Source organism: Thamnophis elegans, chromosome 5 (assembly GCF_009769535.1).
Source record: "Thamnophis elegans isolate rThaEle1 chromosome 5, rThaEle1.pri, whole genome shotgun sequence".
NCBI classification, from domain to species: Eukaryota; Metazoa; Chordata; class Lepidosauria; order Squamata; family Colubridae; genus Thamnophis; species Thamnophis elegans.
In genome coordinates, this window is record NC_045545.1 from 31,539,423 (window position 1) to 31,559,979 (window position 20,557).

General features: G+C 40.2%; 2 protein-coding genes across 4 annotated transcripts in view; one reads left to right on the plus strand and one right to left on the minus strand.

Moving 5' to 3' along the window:
- USP24 (ubiquitin specific peptidase 24) overlaps positions 1-2,256 on the plus strand; it is a 90,839-nt gene extending 88,583 nt beyond the window's left edge. For all 3 annotated transcript variants that reach the window (XM_032217938.1, XM_032217936.1, XM_032217937.1), the window contains one exon: positions 60-2,256. Coding sequence is in view for 2 of the 3 variants with exons in the window: in XM_032217936.1 (XP_032073827.1) it covers positions 60-122 (63 nt within the window). In the remaining variant the exon portion in view is untranslated. The remainder of the gene's footprint in view (positions 1-59) is intronic.
- A 761-nt stretch (positions 2,257-3,017) lies between these two features.
- The window catches only part of PCSK9 (proprotein convertase subtilisin/kexin type 9), a 31,854-nt gene continuing 14,314 nt past the window's right edge, over positions 3,018-20,557 (minus strand). The window contains exons 5-12 of the mRNA XM_032217939.1: positions 18,230-18,371; positions 14,308-14,504; positions 12,227-12,410; positions 10,071-10,241; positions 7,739-7,887; positions 7,423-7,603; positions 6,689-6,870; positions 3,018-5,574 (exon numbers count right to left, since the gene is read on the minus strand). Of these exons, the coding sequence (XP_032073830.1) occupies positions 5,374-5,574; positions 6,689-6,870; positions 7,423-7,603; positions 7,739-7,887; positions 10,071-10,241; positions 12,227-12,410; positions 14,308-14,504; positions 18,230-18,371 (1,407 nt within the window). The 3' untranslated portion in view covers positions 3,018-5,373. The remainder of the gene's footprint in view (positions 5,575-6,688; positions 6,871-7,422; positions 7,604-7,738; positions 7,888-10,070; positions 10,242-12,226; positions 12,411-14,307; positions 14,505-18,229; positions 18,372-20,557) is intronic.

The following is a 20,557-nucleotide window of genomic DNA, read 5'->3' on the forward strand; positions in this document are numbered from 1 at the left end:
TTATTTGTTCAGTTTAAACAACCACATAACCTTCCTAATTCTTCTGTATTTTTTAAAAGGGCTCAATATCTCCCACGATGATTGGTGAACCTAAAAGTGACCTTGAAGATGTGGATACTTAATTGATGGCTGCAAGCTGAAGGAGAAAAAGCTGCTCTGAAGTGAGGAATACCCAGCACTTTCATGATATGGCTGGAATCCTTTTGTTTTCATTTTTACAGGAATCTGAAGTAAATGCTTTCAAAAGATCAATAGGTACTTTGTAATGAGTTAAAAGTATTCTTCAGTTGAGAAGTTCCAGCATTAGGCTATGAAAGTCTCCCAGCATCTGCTATGGTTCTTATAGATGCTAGTTTAGGCATGAGTAAAACACAACAAAACAAAAACCCTGTCAAGATTCCACCCATTTAAGAACAGTTATCAAGTAATTGAAACTTTTATGTGAACATTTAATGAGTGAATGTAAAACTTTTGCTTTTCTGTGATGCTGCAAAACAAAAGAAAAAAAGGAAAAAAAAGACTTGGGTTTTTATACAGAAGAAAAAATCAGATTGCCTTTACATATAAATGGCAAATTTTTAATCTTTTTTTTAATATTGAATAGGAATATTCAAAATTATGTAAAAAATGTGTGATTTACACTTGGCATTGTAAAATATTAGTTAAGAATAAATTTACACAAGGACTTTTGTATTTAATATGTCTCTAGGTAATTTGTATAGTGCTTTACATAAAGGGTTGTTTTTAAGAGAGCCCTTTTATGTAAGGATGATTATTCCTTATGGAATGGTTTTGGTACAAGTTAGTCTGGAATCGGTAATCTTTTTTCCTGATGCTGTGTGCTTAAAGGGTAAGAGCAATAAAAGAGCTTTGTTTATTCCAAGAATACAATTATGGCATCAGTATAACTTTTTAGAAAATGATGAGTAAGTTTAACAAAAAAGCACTTTAAGACAGAATTGTATTGCTGTTTGCCTCCTGAAATCATCCTTCTACTTGGAGACATATTGAATAAACCGTTGTGTTAATGTGATCTGCAATCATTTGCTTATACTTCTAAATTGAAAAAGTAGAAATTGGCTTTACATGATTACTTGAGTAAAGTAGGAACATTTCAATTTTTTAAAAAATTAACACAGGCAAAGGATTGCAAGCTGTTTTGCTTAGCTAGGCAGCACGTGAAATACAACAAGTGTAATTCTTTCATAACTGGAAACAAATTGAACTGAATATGAGTATGCTTTTGTTCACCACGTGAAATGCAGTTAAATAATCTCTTAAACTACTCTCAACACTTTTTCCCAAACCAATGTTGAATCCCAGGGGTTTTTTTCAGCTTTTTCTTCATTTGCTTTTCCTTTTGCTTTTTTTCAAGGATTTCTGCCTTAATTTATACAAAATATACCATGCTCATGAACTGGGGGGAAATGCTCAGAGTGCCTGGACAATTTGCCAAGTCAAAGGCACAAGCAGCCCAAAAGTGCCTCTTTTTTTTCTTTTATTACTGTTAGAAAAACTGAACTGGCACACAAATTACTTCACTGTTGTGCACTAGTTGTGAATATAACAGGTCATTTCACTGTTGCTGGAAAAAGGCCGCACATCTTCCAGTTGAAATTCTCTGCCATATGGGTGAGTCAGAGAAGTACTGTTAAAAATGACTCTTCAGCTGAATGAATGTCTTCTCTGAAGGTGGTACTTTCAGTGAAGTTAGCAGAAACTCAGATATTTTATTAAGCCTTCAAACATTTTAATACAATGTTTTAAAATTTAGAATAAATAATGTTCCTATTCCATCCTGACTGTCCCCCTATCTTCCATTTAATTTAAATGAAAGTGAGCTAGAGAGCTGATCTGAAGGGGAAAGCATTGGTCCAAAATCATTTAAATTTGCATAGTTTCCTATGGAAAAGGGGGTCTCAACCCAAGTTGAAGCAGGGCATTTATTTTCAGAATCGCAGGATGATCTGTTTCACCCACTATACTTTCTAAAACCACAGCAAACTCTTTTCTGCTTTACTCCCAGCTTGTAGAGAGTTAATAGCTATGGTTTCAAATATAATATTTGGTCAATTATTTGATTTCCAGCTTTATCACTTCAATCGGCTGAAGACTTTTTTTAAAGGAACTAATTTGCCGTGCAAATTGTCACATGTTTTACTTTGCAATCTCTTACTGCTATCCTTTTGGATGAAAAATGCATTTTATACATAATGTTCTATAGGATTGGGGCAATTACAATTCTGTTGCATCTTCTCATTGTGTACAATTGTGTTTAATTAGTTCCCAAGGCAGTGAAAAATGGAAGGGAGAGGCAGTTTCCCTGAGAGAGAAAAAAATCCTGTTCAATGGAATAAAGGTGGTCTATCCCCCTCACCAAAAGAAAAAGATGCCTGATTATTAAGTTAAAGAACAGAGCAGTGTGGTGGCCTAGAGGTGGAGGTCTCACTTCACAATCAGGAGGCTGTGAATTTGATCCTAGGTAGCAGCAGATTTTCCTCTCTGGGCACAAAGAGAAAATATTTGGTGCAAACTCCACATAGGTGTCAGGGTTTTACAGCACTTTCTGAGCAGTTTATCAATGTCAGCATATTGCCCCCAACAGTCTGGATCCTCATTTTACCAACCTCAGAAGGATAGAAGGCCATCCATCTTGAGCCCATCAGAATCTAACTCCTGGCTGTGCGCTGAATTAGCATGGAATACTGCCTTCTAATCACTGTGCCACCAGAACCATATCAGTATGCTATTTTACACTGAAAGACGTGAGGGTATTTAAGGATATTTTTCATACCTATCTTCTATGTAATCTGGTAATTTATATATCTCTTAAAGTATTTTGTTCTGCCACATATTTTACAATGGGTATCGCGTATGAGTTTGAATCTCTAATGAAAAAAACCAAGATGTGATACAAATTAGATTTTTTTCCTTTCCCCTTTCCCCTTTCCTTAATTATATAATTATAGAAAAATGCAGAGGAGGGATTTAAGTACAGTTTCATAAATGCAGCCACATTAAAATTGTATGAAACTTTATTTCAAAAAGAAATTGCTTTATAAAATGTTATATAAAACATAATAAATAGAGTCCAGATAAAAATGTAAGATCCACAGCACAAAACATCTTCTCAAGCAATTACTTTGTAGATAATACATTTGAGTAATAACTCCAAAACAACATATAAAGAGTCACATGCAGTTTACTCTGATTTGGTGTTCTTTTTGTCTTTCTAAAGCAGAAATGCAACAGGCTCCACTACACATTTACTTTGAACTAAACTTGCATTTAAGTTTACATTTAAAGAAACATGTATATGGTCCCTTAGTTAAAAAATATATTCCCCTTGATTGAACATATACGTGGTTAAAGACTCAATTATATAGGCAATGAAACATTCGATAAGGGGGGAAAAGATTTGAAAAGCCAATTTCAAATACCAAATACTTTGTTAGGAAACTACACTGTTTGGTGAAAGTTACCCAGCGATTACTTGGTTTTATGGTTGCCTTAAGGCCTGTCATGCAGGAGTCCTAAGTCTTCAGTGCTTTTAAAAGCTTCAGGTTTGCGTATATAAAACTATTCTAACATTGATCCGGTAGTCTTCCTGGAGCCCAATTATTATTTTTTTCAGCTAGTTTTCAATATTTTTCAGAATAATAATCATAAGAGGATGGAACTGAAAGTTATGCTTCAGTGATATCTAGGAGACTAATAATTCTCTACGTTGATCCAGTCTCCTTGGAGAAAACTGCTCTCATTTTTGCAGAGCTCCCTCCATTTGTGAATACAGTAGCTAACACAGTTCATTTACAATAATTTTAATATGTTAAGTATTACAATTAAAGTAATTGTTTCCTGTGTGAAATAAAAGAGGAGAAACGTCTGCTTTTCAAAAGTTACTATAAGGACACAATAGGATAAAATCCTACTTCAGACCAACTACAACCCATTGTTAAGTGGTTTTATATAATGGCACTGGAGAATGACAGAAAACAGTAATGTGTACAATCTAGATCAGGGGTGTCAAACTCACAATGAACGTCACGTGACAAATTGCAAGTTTTTCCCCTCTTTGCTAAACCGTTGCTGGGCGTGGCCAGCACACGATGCACCCAGGTCACGGGCCACAAGTTTGACCCCCCTGATCTAAATCCTAGGCTGTTTCAGGTTGAGAGGGCAACAACCATAGAATCTCAAGAAGTGAGCAGAATCAGGAGAAACACTTCCCAACTCTATCAAATTGTATTTGAATATTGGCATACCTTATTTTATTGTGTTTTGCTTTATTCAATTTTCCATATACTGAATTTTTTTAGTAAATAGAAGGCTTATGGCAACCCTGTGTCAAATCTACTGGCACCATTTTTCCAAGAGCATTTGCTCATTAGTAATAAAGAACCTTAATTAAGATGTTAGTAATAAAGAACTTAACATAATTTTTTTAGACATAGTACTATTTTACCCAGAGTGCAAACCTAACTTTTATATGCAGTCAGAAACCCCCTCCCTCCCCCCCCCAATAAAAATGTGTGATTCAACTTTATTGTAATATTTGCTGATCTGAAATCCAACCCGCAATATCTCGCAGGTATGCCTGTTTCCTTTTAAAGCATTAAACAGTTAAATGGTTCCGTAACAGTTTAACTACAAAGGATACTCTATTAATTGCATGGGGCCTTTAGAAAGAAGGGTTAATACAGCCCATGGTTTGCCTATGTTTGCTGCAAAATAGTACCGTACAACTTAGTATATAAAAATTTTAAAAAGCACGATATAATGTTAATTGGCATGCTTTGCAATTAATCTGCTATCCTGGGCTGATCTGTAGTGTTAATACTTTCACCTTTTACAGTTTTAAGCACCACTCATATATACACGGACGTTTCTGGTTATAGTTCAACCAATGAAAGAGTGGGACCAAGCTAAAGAATTACACAGAAACTGTTATCTTCTTCATCCTTCTGCATGCTCCTCCCCGTGTCAACTATAAGCAAAATGCATTGAACTAATGGACGGTTGACAAAATAGATATTCTAAAAAACTTGGAAGTCACTGATTGCAACTAAAAAGGTATTGAAAAATCATGTATAATGATTGATCAAAGATATTTTACAAATGCAGTTTAACTGATATTACTGAGACATCAAAGACACCCATCTCTTGAAAACAACAATGGGACTGTTGCTAGAGGGACAATGTTTTGCACAATTGCAGCATCTGAAATTGTTGTGCTAAGGCTATCACAAGCAATCCGAAGCTGTATTGGAGTCCTGCTCTACAAACTACCGTATTTGCCAGTATGACCATGTATGGCAATTGTCAAAATTTGTGGGTCCTTTGGATAGGTGGAGGCTGGAAAAGGTAGAATTGTCATTTGTTACTGGAACTTTGCTTCTCATCCTCTAAGAGCTTTTTTCTGCAACAGATGGCAACTGCAGTTGCTCCTTTGCTTTCGGGACGGCTGATTACAATGCAGGTGTTGTCCACTGAATATGCCCCAAGAGTGTTGGAGCTATGTGACTGGGCATTACATCCTGTTAGAGTCCAACCATCGTCACAGGTCTCCATCACCTAAGAAAAAGGAATTATAAGGTTGTACATTCTGGGAGTACGCTCTGCCAGCAGCCAGCCCACAACCATACAACTGCCAGAAGACTTGGTTTGGAAGCCACTGAAAAAGCCAAGCTAGGAGATGCCCTGGCTCGGCAGGGAGAGCTGGGCCAGGGGATTGTGAGGCTGGGAGCCGTGCGAGCGGGAGTGGAACAGCTGCTCGCACAACCCCCCCCCCCAAACATGCAGAGCACCATTCACTGGCATTTCGAAGGTGCAAAGCTGCAGGACCTGGGCGGCGGCGATCAAGCGTTCACACAGCTTGGCGATACCCCTAGGTCAGTGAATGGCGCTGTGTCTGACTGGAAAGGGGGTTTGCCGGGTGGCTGTTCGTGGTCGCTTCATGGCTGCTGTGTTGCACTGCAGCGACAGCGCAACCCAGCCGTTCACCCCTGAGGCTGTGCCCGGCTCTGGGAGCCTGCTCGCAAAAGAGCACAGCCGCCCGGCAACCCCCCTTTCCAGCTGAGCATAGCGCCACTCACCAAACTAGTGGTATCCTGAAGGCACCAAGCAACGCGACCACCTTTGACACCCCCCCTCCCCCAGTTCCTGTGGCACCTTCGGGATACCACTAGGTTGGTGAGCGGCGCTCTGCCTGGCTGGAGGGGGGGATTGTCCAGGGGGCTTATTTGCGGGGGAGGGCTTATATTTTTGTCCACCAGAAAAATGTGGCATGGCCTTATTATCAGGACATGTCATATTTTTGGACTTCCTACAGTATTGAACATGAATGAGACACTAGTTCTCTTGTTCCTTCTCTGTAGAAACTCCTTTTATAGCAGATCTTCATAGCAAATCCTTGTTGGACTATCTTTGACAGAACTTTAATTAACTTTAATTAATGCTAATGTTGATTAGTTTTGATTTTGGCTGCTGGAAGTTAATATTTTGAACAAGCCCAGCCCATTTGATTAATTTATGGGACAATCTGTAGCAGCCTTTCCCTGCTATTCACTGGCCGTGCAAGGGATTGCACAGAATCATTTTCATCTTCAATTCATGAGCGCTTGCACTTTTTAGGAACAAGTTACCATAGTTAGACCGAGAGATGCCATCAAGAATGATATATGCATACCTTTGTTGAGTATTCCAGGGGAGGATGTCCCTGAACTCTGCACTCAAGGCTGGGTGCATGGCAGCAGGAAGCATGCACCGTTGCTTCTCCTTGTCCTACACAGTGAGCCCGGCTACTGTCTGCCTGGTGTACAGCATTGATGCCGCCACTGACATCTCCAGCCAGAGAATGGGTGCTGCAGCCTGCCAATGTAAATCATATTAGGGCATTTTGTAAAAGATTCACCTGAAGTATATACATGGCTATCAATGTTAGCTAACAGTGCTGGAGGGTTTTTTTGTGCACCAGATTGAAAATAAATGGGGGTACATCCCTGAGTCTTTGTATTCTCACATGCAAAAAACCTTAGGAAAGGGAAAATAGAGCTACCAACTTTGGTTTTTAATTTTTGCAAAGTGCTCAAATAATAATCTAACATTTTCACATTGGACCAGAGGGGAAATGCCAGGCATTATAGCACAAGAACAAAGTAGAATCCGGATAGGTGGTCACTTAAGGTGGCAAATGTTAGAAGATGGTGAGAAGCAGGAATTGTATCTTTTTCCTTCTGTTGTGCTGCTAAAAGCTGGTCTCTTCAAGTAACATACCATTAGTCATCCGATCTTATAAGTCTTTAGTGTCTTATCCATAGATCTATTTTAGCCCAGATCCTATTTGCTTCAACTTATACATAATATCTCTATATCAAAAATGTTGCTTCTTTAGTTACTATCAAGACAGCTGTCATTGCATACCTGTCAAAACATGGCTATCTTGGATGCAGCTAACACTTTTCATAGCTGTGTCCTCTGTGGTCTGTGAATGGCTATTAACCTGGCAGTCAGCCTTGGGCCAAATGCAACACCTGGCTATGGCATAGACACCTTGGCCTCGAAATCTGTTGTGAGCCACACACTCCTTCTTGCCTCCAATATCCTAGTATTTGGGGGGAGGAAAAGAAGTGAGAATAAGATACCAAGAATGGCATCAAATCTGATTTCTGTATCTGGCTCAGATACAGATCTGCGTATACAACTAATTAAAATTAAATAACAAACGACACCATCTTACCTCAATGTGCTCCCCTCGCCGCTTGCCATTCTTTGATAAACTTGAGCAGCTGAACATGTCTTCATCGCTATTGCATCGGGCAACAGCTGTTGCTGCACTGGTTGAGTCAGACAAGAAAGACCACACAGAGCGACAGTACAGTTGTTCCTCTGAAAGAGAGTGGCTAGTGGTCACCGCTAAGGACTAGCAGAATCCCCATTTGTTTAGGACTATCTCCAGGCTGTAGTTCAACCACTTGGAAAAATCCTATCTTTGGAAAACACATTGCACTAACACACACAGTTAATTGAATAAGCCACAATTGGCCATAAACCAGAGGTGCTGAAGTTTGAAATATGTCTTCTTTGTGCTTGCATTATTTTAACCCTGAAAACCCCAAAATAAAGACAGGAATTAGAGGGCTAAACCCCCTTCCCCAATATTTTCCTGAGAGTTCCCCAACCCACTGCCATTCTCATGAAGGGAGGGAGGATGGCACACATTCAGAATTGCAAGGTTCTGTTGCTAAAGCTCTTCTAATAAAAGTAGCTTAGAACTGCCTGGTGTCTGTTTCATAGTTTAGTGTACCTGGTGACTTTACTATACCACAGACATGTCCTCGGTGATCTCCAAGGAGGAACTGATGGCAAAAGTTGAAAAGATTAGTCATTCTTGCCATAAAACAAGAATTATAAATTGCAAAGGTTGGATTCACATGACACTTAAAGCCAATATTAAACAAATCACATTAAAGTTGAGTGCAGTTCATGAATAAAACAAAATTGGCTATTTGGAAGAATTAGATTGGATTATATTAGATTAGTTATCTGGCCATCGAGCAAATATGCTTACATTTTGGTTATTAATTTGCTTAAGTTACAAATGTTGATTCAATTTAAGAGTAAAATAGATAAAAAGATTTAATAGTTTAAAAAACTAGTGAAAGAGATGTCACTTAATATATTGATTTTTTAAGAGAGAGTAGGGCCAAATATATAGTGCAACACAATTTGGACTTAATAAATATACGATCATTGCAGTAAAGAAAGTAAACTAATTAACTCACAAGATACTCAACTTTTAAGTAAAAAAGCATCAAAGGTCTGGTACCTAAATGAGTTTATAAATATCTGGGAATTTTGGAAACATCAGTTTGTACAACAAAGAAAAAAATATAAGCTCAAATTAGTACAAATGATTAAAGAAAATCCCCAAATCTCACCTAATGGGTGGAATCAAACAATTCATGTGCAATATCAATAATTAGATTTATTACAGGAATTTTGAACCTTATTCATCTTGACTAACAAATCAAAAAATTGATGCCTATAAATAATACTTTATATCCTCATATTGCTATTGAAGGATTGTTTTTCCCCCAAGAAAGACTTGGAGGGCTAGCACCGATTAAAGCTTAACAATTACATCAAAACAATAACAAAGCTTTATTGAATTAATCTCAGAAAAAAAGGCTATTTGGGGAAATGGAATCTCAGTGACTATAAAAAGCAACAGCTTGAAATGAGGTTAGAAAATTGGAAAAGCAAAGCAATATCTTTCTTGAAAGATATTGAAGGAAAATTAGACAACAATAAAACATGAAAATGGCTTAAGAATGAAGTATTTTAAAAAGGAAGTGTTGTAAGAGGAATGCTTTTTATTGCTCAAGAACAAGCATTAAGTACAAATGTTTTCAGAACAAAAGTAGAAAAGATCAGTTTAGATAGTAAATGCTAGTTGTGCCAAGGAAGAAACCACTGACCATATAATAACTGGAAACTGAAGCTAATTACAAAAAAGGCATAGTGGAATTGGGAAGATATCACTGGCATTTTGGTTGAGAGTACAAATTCACCTTCAATTAAGAATTGCTGGAAATTTAAAATTGCAAATAACATCACTGAAAGTCACAGAGCAAAATAAATATGGTATTTAAAATTCAGACTGATCAACTCTTTGAACATAATGCACACCCTTTTACTATCTTTGTAAGGAATCATTTTTAGTTTATTGGTGTAATCATTCCACTGTAACTTTGAAGACAAGAAATCAGAAAAAATGCTGAGATTTGCAAATGTAGATTTTAAAAATTTGGAACAAGTTAACAATAGTATCATTTATTGGAGTAGCAGGTGAAATATCATAAGCACTTGGAAATATTTTGGATTATCTAAATTTAGAACAACTTATAACAGACTGATCACAATCAATAGTATGGATGGGCCCCTTCTCATACACAGACATTACCATATCCAAGTCCATGGGCAGACTTCAAATCATGAAGAAGGTGCTATGACACATGATTAATGGAATAAGAATAACGAGCCGTCACTAGAAGTCACTAAAGTCTCACCTGCGACAATTTTGGAGGGAAGCCCAGCCACTCTGTTTGGTGTTAACAGCCTCTGGTCTTCTGGAAACCAAGCCTCGTTCATAAGGTTTTTGACAGAAAAGTGGATCAGTTTCTGCCTTAGCTCGGAGATGGACAGGGCAGGATTGGCATTCAAGATCATGGCTGCAATACCTAGGACAACAAATAAGCCCTGTATTTATCCATCAAAAACACGCATGAAGATGGATTAGGTTATGTATTTAACAGAACAGAATAGCAGAGTCAGAAGGGACCTTGGAGGCTTTCTAGTTCAACCCCCTTCCAGTGTTGGAGCATTCACAACTTCTGGAGGCAAGTTGTTCCACTGATTAATTGTTCTATCAGGAAATTTATCCTTAATTCTAGGTTGCTTCTCTCTTTAATTAGTTTCCATCCATTGCTTCTTGTCTTGCCTTCAGGTGCTTTGGAGAAATTCTACATTTTATATTTGTATAATTACCTCAAAATGCTTTATGCTTGTATGGTTTTTTTTAACAAGAAGTCCAATTGATACTGATTATTTGCTTGGCAAAAACTGAGGCAACTTAATACAAATGCAGACTTTCTCTCGCACTTTCCCTTCAAGAAAATTATTCTCCAATCCTCCTGCCTGAATCAGGGAAGATTTCTATATGTGTGTCCAAATGAATAACATAAGCATGAACCAACTATGCTCTTCAAATTCTAATCTGAATTGATGCCCCAGTAACATTTACATGTACTTCAAAGTTATACCAATCTTAATGGCTTAAAAGATTACACATGTGAATGTCTTTGGTTTTCATGGTTTTGGCCCATTTCACCCCTGCATTTCTGCTTCGTGATTAAAGAAAATGAATGGAAAAATAAATGTTTTATCATGCCCGTTTGATTTAAAACACCGGGAACTTTCAGTCAAATAATTTTCTCTCCTGTTTCTGAATGTGATTGAAAACGTGAATATGGTATTAGGGAGAGAAAGAGAGACAGACAGACAGACACATATCAACAAAAAGTACCTGTTCCATACTCAATTAAAAGTTACTCTAAATCCTAAATATCAATTCAGTTTCTCATAAGTCAGCTTCATCAGAAACATAAACATTTCTTCTGGAAACCAGTGGAATCTAAAAAGAACTAAACTTGCTTATCTGGATAATGGAATACATACAAAATTATTTAGCTGCCTCTTCTAGAACAAGACAAGGGTAAATGCAGTAAAAAATCCACCACTTCTTTAAGCAATCCACTGATGGCATAAAACATAAATGCAATGAAAATGTCCAAATTGTACCAGTTTAATTTGTACCACTGGTGGGTATTGCAAAGGTAGGAATACTGGTTGCTTTGTTTTTGTAGTCCCTGGAGCTAACCAAGCTGATACAAACCACTATGTCATCCTTTGCTCACTTTAAATACTAAAAATAGTGTCTTTAAGACCTGATCGGCTTCATACTTCAATTTTCCCTTCCCTAATACCACATGCAAATAAACAAATTCTGCTCTTTTTTTCCCACTGATAGCAATGCATTACCACCATGCACTGTTCTATAAATTTGAATTTTACAAATCTGAGAGTATATTTGGAATGGGGGGAAAAAATTAAGGCTTTTTTTTAAATTAAAAATCTTGTCATACTTTCCTCAAAGTCACTTAACAGGACATGCATTATTGATAGTTCATCTTGAAAAACCCTCATTATAATAAACGAGATGTCAGCCCTGGAGAATATCTTTTTTTCTCTGGATCTTCAGGGCTGCCACACTTAGTGCTGTGGGAAACTGGGAGGGAGAATTGCATGGAGTTGCAGGGATATCTAGCCATAATAACATTCCTTTTTCTGAGAGCCAATGACATTAGGCCTGCACCTGGAGTGGGGTGACTGGAAGGCATCTCCAGTTGGGACGGTACATTGATTGGACCATGTGATGGACATGTGGGTGCAGGGGAAGGGACTTGGGCTTTCTTTTGGGTGGAGAAAACCTGGAAGCTTTCCGGTTTGGGTTTTCCCAGATGTGCCAATATAACACCTCCAATAAAATGGAACTTTGAGGAACTTCTACCCTTGGAGTTTTCTTGCACTGGGTTGTTACTTGGAATCCTGACACAAGAACTAAACAACTTGCTGGACTCTTCATATTTCTGTCATACAATATTACCTGCGACATGGGCAGCTGCTTGGGATGTCCCACTCTGCGATGTGAAGCAGGTGCTGCAGTCACTAGAGGCACTAATGATATCATCTCCAGGAGCAAACACATCTACGCAACGTCCAAAGTTGGTTCCCAAAGTCCCCATGGATGCAGGTTGGTCTTGGGCATTGGTTGCTCCAACTGTAATAACCTATGGTAAGAACAGGATCTTGTCAATCCTGAGCCGACAGGAGAAACAGAATTTCAAAATCAGAGGTGGATCAATGAACACAGATTTCTCCTGTTCTGTGTCTGGATCCAGCAGAGAAGTACTTTTGATAAAAGCGCTGAGAAAATGTTCTTCACCAATTCTTCTTCCTTTTGACATTCTTTCCAGTCTCCAGTAGCTTCTCAAAGTCTTTTGGAGCATTTTGTTCAAGAAATGTTGAAGGAAGGAGGGTTCACAAAGGTTACTTCCTTGTCCTCTCCCTCTAGCTCCAACATAGAGCATTATTCTCACTCTATATTTAAAGGGAGATTTGCTGGCCATTTAGCCTAACTCTATTCAATGCAATAAATAAAAAATTAAAATACTTTGCAAATGATTCTTTAGTCCCTGTTTCTCCACTGAAACAGACCGTCTCTTAAAATTTTCCTAGGTAATTGATTTTCTTGACTGACCTGATCATAGGTGTTTTGTGACACAGGAAAATGTCAGACAAAACTACCCAAAAATATTGTGCAATTATTATTTCATGTTTTCTCTTGCCTCTCAAAATCTGGTTTTTCTAAAATATTTCCTAGATAATTCGTCTATAAGCATTCCGCTTTCGATGAATCCTGTGAGGACTATAAAATAAAAAAGAGAACCAACTAAATTGGCTTAATTAAGACTAAATTAAGTCTATCTGTCCCATCTTATCTCACTACTATCAGAAACCACTTCCCAGAAAATCCACATGTATTTGGAAAAAGTTCCTGACTGAAATTCTGTAGTCAAATATTGAGCATGGGATCTTCTGTGGGAAAAGTATGTTGACATCATGAAATTAAAACTCCTCCCCTAAAAAAAAATCACACTGAGTCAAATTCCCACGTGAGTACTATCTAAGCCTGATCTTACAGGTTCTTCATTGCCTTGATACTAAGCTTGGACAACTTCACACAATGCAAATATTTGTATTACACAATGGCCTATGTTTGTTTATGGCATGGCTCATAGGCCAGATCTGGCCGCAGGGCCGTCATGGAAACAGCAAAAGACCGGTCCACGGTGCCTCTGCCAGTGAAAATGGAGCTTGAGAGGACTGCTGGCAGAGGGATGCAGGAGGCCATTGCAGATGATAATGGGGCCCAGAAGAGCTGCACGCAGTCCTTTTGAGCTCAGTTTTCACTGGCAGAGGCTGTTACACTGAAAATGGAGCTTAGGCACCTGTTTTTGCTGGCAGAGTGCTCAGGCCCCCATAGGGGCCACCAACATGAGTGACATCTAGCTGGCCTCGCCCACCCTGGCCCTGAGGTCAAACACAATGGGCATGGGTGAAGCTTCACAATCTTCCTCAACTTTCCATTTGCTAAATGAGTTGGGACAACATTGTGACAACTGAAAAACACTGCATTTAAAGCAGTGAAGTAACTGGCAGATCTTGATGAGATTTATCAGCGCAGAGATGAGCAACTATGGCAACTTTATAACCTGAGGACTTCAACTCCCAGACGTCCTGGTTCAAGAATTCTGGGAATTGAAGTCCACAGTCGTAAAGTTGTCATAGTTGCTCACCCCTGTGTTAGAGGGATTACAAACCATTTCTGGATCATTTTTCCATGTCTTTGGGGTTGAAAGAGCCGAGGTGGTGCAGTGGTTAGGGTGCAGTACTGCAGGCCACTTCAGCTGACTGTTATCTGCAGTTTAGCGGTTCTAATCTCACCGGCTCAAGGTTGACTCAGCCTTCCATCCTTCCGAGGTGGGTGAATGAGGACCCAGACTGTGGGGGCGATATGCTGACTCTGTAAACCGCTTAGAGAGGGCTGAAAGCCCTATGAAGCGGTATATAAGTCTAACTGCTATTGCTATTGCTATTGAAAGGAAAACCTTGTTGTCTACTTACTTCTGGTTCTGATGCTGGGGAGTATAGACAAGCATCGTCTTTGTAGTTGCCTGCTGCAGCTATCATGACTACTCCCATCTGCACCATCTGACGACAAGCGGCATTCAGGATGGGGCTATAGGTGCCAGCCAAGGGTAGCAAAACAATCAGCGGGCTGTAGGGCTGGACAGCCAGGGTCTTTGCAATGAATTCCAGCCCTGTAGGGCAAAGGGTAAAGGATTAGCACCATTGCATTTCTTTTATCTAATGCAGGAGTGTCCAAACTTGGGAACTTTAAGACTTGTGGACTTCAACTCCCAGAATTCCCCAGCCAGCATGGGGAAGTTGAATTCCACAAGTCTTAAAGTTCCCAAGTTCGGACACGCCTGATCTAATGGAAGCTCCAAATTTTAAAGACACAAACAGGAAGAACATTCTGGCTTTTTTTTTTAAAAGTATTTTTTAGGATTGAGATGCAGGGTGAAAACAGAAAACCCTCAAAGAAACCACATAAAACTGAAAAATAATTTATTTTTCCACCTTTTAAATTAGTAAAAATAAATAGAATTCTCTATCTTAAACCTTAACCAGATATATGCATGCATTTATGAAAACATAAATAATAAACACAATTTAATTTTTGAAATTTTGAACTTAATTGTATTCAGAGTTTAATAATTTTCTTACAATTATTACAAAAATCTTACAATTATTTTAAAAGCCTGTTTGACTCAACAAAAGTATTAAAGGCATTAACCCTATCTAACTGAACAGGATTCCTAGTGACCACATGGATAAATGCATGCAGTTTTTGGAGGGACACAAATACAGAAGTAGATTGAATTCGGAGACTTCAACTGGTCCAAAATGCGGCCGCGCGAGCGATTGTGGGTGTACCTCGATACACCCACGTTACACCTATCCTCCACGAGCTGCACTGGCTTCCAATCGGTCTCCGGATACGCTTCAAGGTGCTAGTTATTACTTATAAAGCCCTTCATGGTATTGGACCTGGGTACTTGAGAGACCGCCTGCTGCCAATTACCTCCCAAAGACCCATTAGATCGCACAGGGTCGGCCTCCTCCGGGTTCCATCCACCAGCCAATGCCATCTGGCTACGACCCGGGGGAGGGCCTCTCTGTTGCAGCTCCGGCCCTTTGGAACAAACTCCCCGCGGAGATTTGGACCCTCACCTCTCTCCCTGCTTTCCGAAAAGCCGTTAAAACCTGGTTGTGTCAGCAGGCCTGGGGTTGATGAGCTCCCTTCCCCTCTCGACAGGTGAGGTTGTTGGTCATTTTAAAGATGACCCGCTCCCTATTAAATAAAAGGGAGGCGGGGGAACCCTTGCAGGGCAGAGCTGAGGATTATGCCCAATTCTTAGCGGACAAAATTGCTCGGTTTCGGTCGGACTTGGACTCCACCCCTGCAGTTCCAGCCGAGGCACAAGAGGATCAGATGGAACATCTCTGGGTTGAGTTTCAGGATGTTACCCCCGGGGATGTGGACAAGGCCATGAGGGCTGTGAGTGCCTCCACCTGCGTACTGGACCCGTGTCCCTCATGGCTGGTTACCAGCAGCAGTGAGGTGACACGAGGCTGGATCCAGGCGGTCGTGACCGCCTCTCTTCGGGAGGGGAACTTCCCCGCCGCACTGAAAGCGGCGGTGGTGAGACCCCTCCTAAAGAAGCCATCTTTGGATCCAGCTGTCCTTAATAACTATCGTCCAGTCTCCAACCTTCCCTTCCTTGGGAAGGTTGTTGAGAAGGTGGTGGCCTTTCAGCTCCAGCGGTCCTTGGAGGAAGCAAACTATCTCGACCCCTTCCAGTCAGGCTTCAGACCCGGTTACAGCACAGAAACCGCTTTGGTCGCATTGACTGATGATCTCTGGAGAACCAGAGATGGAGGATTTCCCTCCATCCTGGTTCTCCTTGACCTCTCAGCGGCTTTCGATACCATCGACCATGGTATCCTTCTGCGACGACTGCGAGAGGTGGGAGTGGGAGGCACCGTGCTGCGGTGGTTCTCTTCCTACCTCTCAGACAGGTCGCAGTCGGTGTTAGTGGGGGGGCAGAGATCGTCCCCTAGGCCCCTAACATATGGGGTGCCTCAGGGTTCGGTCTTATCCCCCCTACTATTCAACATCTACATGAAACCACTGGGAGAGATCATCCGCAGGCACGGGATCAGATACCATCAATATGCGGACGATACTCAACTGTATCTGTCCGCCCCGTGCCAACTCAATGAAGCGGCAGACGTGATGAACCGGGGTCTGGAGGCGGTTATGGACTGGATGAGGGCTAACAAGCTTGTGCTCAACCCAGAAAAGACCGAGTGGCTGTTGTGTTTTCCTCCCAAGGATTCCACCAATATTCCATCTCTCAGGCTGGGGGGTCAAATTCTATACCCCTCAGAGAGGGTCCGCAACTTGGGAGTCCTCCTAGATCCACAGCTATCGTTCGACCACCATTTGACGGCTGTGGCTAGGGGGGCATTCGCCCAGGTTCGCCTGGTGCGCCAGTTGCGACCCTACCTGAATCGGGAGGCACTCACAACAGTCACTCGGGCCCTCGTGACCTCTAGGCTGGAATACTGCAATGTGCTCTACATGGGGCTGCCCTTGAAGAGCATCCGGCGTCTTCAGCTGGTACAGAACGCAGCCGCGCGAGCGATTGTGGGTGCACCGCGGTTCACCCACATTACACCTATCCTCCGCGAGCTGCGCTGGCTACCTGTCGATTTCCGGATGCGCTTCAAGGTGCTGTTAATCACCCATAAAGCCCTACATGGTAGTGGTTCTGGATACTTGAGAGACCGCCTCCTGCCAATCACCTCCCTGCGACCAATTAGATCACACAGATTGGGCCTCCTCCGTATTCCATCGGCCAGCCAGTGTCGGCTGGCAACTACAAGGAGGAGGGCCTTCTCAGTAGTAGCCCCGACCCTTTGGAACGAACTCCCCGTGGAGATTCGTACCCTCACCACCGTCCAGGCCTTCCGCACAGCCTTGAAGAACTGGCTCGCCCGTCAGGCCTGGGGATGAAGATAGTTGCCCCTCCCGAATGATGAATGCATGTTGGTTACTGTTTTTATTATATGTGCCTTTGTTATTGTCTGCATTTCCCCCTTCCCTGATTTTATGTGAGCCGCCCTGAGTCCCCTCAGGGAAAAGGGCGGCCTACAAATGTCAATAAAATCAAATCAAATCAAATGTCTATTTTGTACTTGTATGTTTCCCCTTCCCGTTTAAGTTGTTCGCCGCCCTGAGTCCCTTTTAGGGAATAGGGCGGCATATAAATAAAATAAAATAAAACTTAAACTGAATTGCTTTCTTTTTGGGATCTTTTTCCAAATACCATCAAATTATTTGTAATGTTTGCAATAAACATACCAAGTCTTTCACATAATATTTTGGCCTGTAATTTCACCTCTTAAAAAATGCAATACTGGCCCCCACTAGATAACCATAGTTTTTTTCCTTTGTGTAGGCTAGAGATATAGCTATGATGTGGAGTGAGGAAATGTCAGCCTAAATTTGAATCAGAGCTGAGTCGTCTGAATTTTGTACTACTGTTTGCAACTCATGGATGGATAGATTTAGATATAGATATAGAGATAGAGATGATAGATAGATAGATAGATAGATAGATAGATAGATAGATAGATAGATAGATAGATAGATAGATAGATAGACAGACAGACAGACAGACAGACAGACAGACAATAATATTAAGCCAATATTCAGACAAAACGGATATTAAGAAAAAAATATAGAAATGTATTATCTAACAATAATAATGTATTATCTTTCCAAAAATATATAGCAAATAAAATTGAGAGAAATGCTAATAACAACCTATGACAAATTTGCAGATTCTTATAAAAATGAGAGAATGAATTTAATTTTAGAAATGATTGAACCCCCCCCCCACTTGCTACTCACCAATCAGTGTGCCGCTTACGGTGCCTTTTCCTTGGCAGTTGAGCACCCGCAGACTGCGAACATTGGCCCCTTTGGCAACTCCAGCATCCCTTCCATTCACCACGCCTGCCATGTGGGTCCCATGGCTGTCACACTTACTGGCCTTCCATGGAGCATAACAACAAAGTTTTGCACTTATTGCAAGTTCAAACATATGTAGTAGTAATAATAAGATGTAGGCATCAAATAACGCTCAAGGCAACGTGCAACTTGAAAAATTAAAAGCGAATTGGTGCTTTAATTATAGGTAGTCATGAAAAAGATTTTAAGACTCATCAATTGGGCATTCTCACCCAATGTGTCAGTCTCCAAGTGGAACAAGCTCTTCTGCATTCTCAATGGACAACGAGATGGCAAACAACAAATGGTTTCAAAGTCTTGGGTAGGAAAAGAGACAGCTACAGGTAGTCCTCAACTTATAATCACAATTGAGTCCAAGATTTTTGTTAAGTGAAATATTTCCAAAGTGAGTTGTGTCCCATTTTACGATGTTTCTTTACACCATTGTTAAGTGAATCACTCCAGTTATTAAGTTAGTGACACAGTTCTTAATTGAATCTGGCTCCCCCAATGACATTGCTTGTGATCAAAGGTGATCACGTAACCCCTGGACACTGCAACCGTCATAAATATGAGTCAGTTGCCAAGCACCTGAATTTTCATCACGTGACCATGGGGATGCTGCAATGGTCATAAGTGTGAAAAATGGTCTTAAGTCAGCTTTTTCAGTGCTGTTGTAATTTTGAATGGTCACTAAATGAATTGTTGTAAGTCAAGGACTACCTACACTATATAGCCAACTCTAGCCATCACCCATTTCCCAAATGATTCACTTGTACCAGCATATTCTAATGAAGGGATAACACTAATCATAGATGCAATTAGAAGCAATGGATCCAGAGAGGCCCCATCATAGATACTTGACCCAACATCTTTCCATTACATTTCTTACTGCTGGTTGGGTTTTAACTCTATAACTACAAAAGTAGAATCTAGCCAAACCTTATGAACCAAATATTCCAGAATATGATGGAATATAGTGAAGAGAGGGATCTCCAGGAGGGAGGGGGACATTCCAGAGAAGTAAGAAGTAACTCAGTCCAGATGTTATGTGTGAGAGAAAGAGGCCCTTCCCTAATAGTTCACAGACTATTCTGAAGAAACAAGATAATACAATCCTCAGTCTAGCAAGGTTTTGTTTATAGGTGTGAAGCAATATAGAACTCAGCCTGGAGAGAGGAGATCTGACGTCGCAACAGCACGACGTGCAATCTTGGTGCTCCGACATCGCAGTCGAATTTCTGCCGCTGGACGTTTCATTTGGACCTAAACCGTCCCGTCCCGAAGAGACGGTGATTGAGAGGGCACCTCCTGCTGATCTCAGGGACACCGCAAAGTCCCTGAAAGATCCAGGAATAGCCCTTTTTTTCCGGCAATAGAAACACAGCTAATGAAGCTGCTGAAGTTGGGACAGCTCCAGAACGGGAAGAAAGCAGAAAGAGAAAGTGTGTTGAATTGGTGAAGAAATTTTATTAGAGGAAGAGACTACCCAAGAAAAAATGTAAGTTAAGTTAAGATTGAAGACAGAAGACTGTAAGACGGTAAATTTGATCTGCATTGAACTTAGTGTGTTATCCAGTTTCTAATTTTTTTTTCATGGATGGAACTTTTCCAGGGGCTCCCTATTTTTTAAACTGAATAGATTAATTCTTTCTACTTCTTTTTCACTTTTGCTTATACCTATGGATTAAAATTCTCCTTTTTTATAATGCTTGATTTGATTGATTGGATTGTTTTTGATCTCCATTTAAGTTTTTTTTTCTTTCCTAAGCTTGGAATATAAAGAAGATAATAAGGATTACAAAGAGGGTTGTAACAACAGGAGGAAAAGCAGTTACACTGCCACTTAGAGACTGGAGGCTGGATACAGTGTTTTTTCTTCTTTCTCTTTGATTACTTGAGATTCAAGGTTCTTTCACAAGAAGAGCACAAGTTGTTTATACAGGTGCCTTTTGGAAGTTCTATCACCAGCTATTGGAGGGAAGACAACAATTTGAAAGATAATAAATGAACCTGTTTGAAGTTTATTAAAATAGCCTTGAACCCTATAGTGGCAGTGTCTGCAAAATTGAAAGAATGGCTCAGCAGGAAAAAGAAACTGTAACAATGCAAATGATTATGTTTGAAATTCAAAATCTATTAGTTGTGACAGAGAGAGTTGAAAAGAGATTGGAGAATATGGAATACAAAACAGAAAAATCTGATGGAGAAACTGAGGATGTTTACCAA